We start from the raw sequence: 2500 nt of genomic DNA on the forward strand, positions 1-2500 counted from the left end.
TCAAAAAAAATAGGTCCGCTAGCATTCAAAGCGAATTGTACTGGTTCTTCGTTAAACTGCTCGTCGGCAAACAATTTCCTTAGCAAACCAATAACGTTTCAACGGCAGTTATTTGTTGGTGTGTTGTTTGGCTCGGTAGCTGTGTTACAGCGTTTGGCGTTATCCATGTAGCCTGTGCTGTGCCTCTGTGCTGCATGTTGTCCTGCTAACCATTTTCTTTCGTGCTTTTACTTCATTTCTATTGCTTTCTCATGTGTGTTGTTCGCTGTTGTTCAATGGTGCATCATGTCTCTGTGTGTAAGATTCAAATCTGATGAAGCTTTTTCAAAATTCTCTATCTCTCTGCCGCGGAGAGATCATCATTCCATTGTTTGTGTGCGTGTGTTTTATTATCTAAATATTTATGCCTATTTGTGCTTCGATTACGCGGATCATTCATTACATTTGCTGACGCGCTGTTCATCTGTTCCGTCCCGTCCCGTCCGTTCGTTCGTTTGTTCGTACGATTGCAGTGTTGGCGACCTTCTTGTGCACGCTCTTCCTGTACATCGGTGCGCTGGGAGCATCCAAAGCCCTGCACAAGACGCTGCTCGTCCGGGTGATGAGGGCCCCGTTAACGTCCTTTTTCGACATCACACCCGTGGGCCGCGTGCTGAACCGGTTCAGCAAGGACATCGACACCACCGATTCCGATCTGCCAGCGGCCCTACGTGCCTGGAGTGCCTGCTTCTTCGGGGTACCGTGTCATTTGTTTTGCGTCCCCGTGACGTTACCGTTTATTATACATCCTTACATCTCCTGCCCTTTCCTCCCTCTTCGCTTTTGTCTTTTTTGTGTGTTAGCTTGTTCTTCTTCGCAGTAATTGAAAGAATCCCAGTTCCAGCGCTCACGTACACTAACACCTTTCACCAAACATACCTCAAAAACCAATCCATTACACACCCAACCCACTTAGATAGGCGAGCAGTAGAATTTTGGTTCCTACTACTCCGGTTGTCGTCGTGCTATCATAGGTGGCTAGCCATCGATAACACCACATTCACAAATCATCGCTAGCAACGGGCCTCAAAAGGATCTCTCTCTCTCTATCACACATTTGTCATGAAGGAGAAGGGGCCAACTAGGATTTACCAACTTTGCTCTGCCAACTCTGATCGACATGATCATACGAGATACGAGCACAACCGCAGCTAACCCACGATGGTCCCCATTTGTCCGGCACCGTAATTCATAACCTGGGACTGAGACGTATCGATAAGAACTTTCCTTTCTTTTCTACCAAAATTAAAACCTCTCTTCTCTTTATCTCTCTTCCCGCCCTTTTTTTTCTCGACGCTCCCTATCCGGTCTGGCTGTCACCGCTAGTAATTAGTTTGTACCTTGGCGTGCTAACCCTAGTAGTGGGCTCGATAGAGGCAACCCGTATCCTTCACCGAAGGCTGCTCGAAGGTATCCTACGGAGTGGTATGACCTTTTTCGATACCACACCCAGAGGCCGCATCATCGCGCGCTTCTCCAACGATATCAATACCCTCGACTACAGCCTGCCGATGAACATTAAAAACTTCATACCAACGGTCCTACGGGTAGGTTCCGTGCATTGTTTTGGAATGTATTTTGCCGATCTCCGGTTTCTTAACCCCTCCTCCCATTAACCTGGTAGTAATGTTTAAGCCAAGTTAAGTTACTGTTTCTGGCGCTGCTAGTATTTTAGTGCTAGCTATACTTGATCATGTGTAGCGAGATCGATCGTTGTAATGATCACTTTTATTTGACTTCATATTCCTTTTGTATTCCATACTTTGTTCTAGCTTGTGTTTTTAATACTACTTTGTTGATATTCTGCAGTGCAACATTCGTTACGTTTGCTCCTACCTTCATCATCTGGTTTAGTTTTTGTTGTTTGTATTAAAAAGAGGGAGTAAAAGGGGGCCGATGATACGCTTCATTTATCTAGTGTGTCGTAGTAACTACTTTGATTCAATTTGCACGTTTTGCTTTAAAATTACTTAAAATTGTGTATAAATCCATGACACCATAGTTGCTCATGGAATGTAGTACACGGAGCATTTCGTTATCCATCGGAGCTGCTATACAGTATCGTTGCCAAACGTCCATTAGCTGTTGGTCCTTTACATGAAGCGGGAATGTGAAGAGCAAACTGTGTTTTGACCAGTTTCGTAGTTAGAACAAGATCCCCTTTCAATAAATCATCAAAACTAGTTAGAAAAGGACAAAACACATACACAATTTACACTAGAACCATCATTAGCACCACGAATATCCAAATTCAATGTCCAACAAACTGCCACTTCCATTGTCCTCTCCCCATTCCTCGTATCATTCCACAGCATTCATCTATATGGCTGGCGACCTCGTGCCACAGTTTGCGTGCATAAATGCAGCGGACATGCTACATCGCGCGTTGCTGCACCACGTGCTGCGGTTTCCATCGCAATTTTTCGATACAAATCCCACTGGCCGCATACTGTCCCGGTTC

General features: G+C 45.1%; 1 protein-coding gene across 9 annotated transcripts in view; it reads left to right on the forward strand.

Moving 5' to 3' along the window:
* LOC126572502 (multidrug resistance-associated protein 1) overlaps positions 1-2500 on the forward strand; it is a 19485-nt gene that overhangs the window by 11089 nt on the left and 5896 nt on the right. For 2 of the 9 annotated variants that reach the window (XM_050231859.1, XM_050231864.1), the window contains exon 11: positions 513-736. The exons of 6 other annotated variants lie outside the window; for them this stretch is intronic. In XM_050231859.1, coding sequence (XP_050087816.1) covers positions 513-736 — 224 coding nt within the window. Of the gene's footprint in view, positions 1-512; positions 737-1365; positions 1587-2500 lie in introns of all 9 variants that reach the window. One more of the 9 variants, XM_050231863.1, reaches the window with a different exon arrangement.

Source organism: Anopheles aquasalis, chromosome 2, assembly GCF_943734665.1.
Source record: "Anopheles aquasalis chromosome 2, idAnoAquaMG_Q_19, whole genome shotgun sequence".
NCBI lineage: Eukaryota > Metazoa > Arthropoda > Insecta > Diptera > Culicidae > Anopheles > Anopheles aquasalis.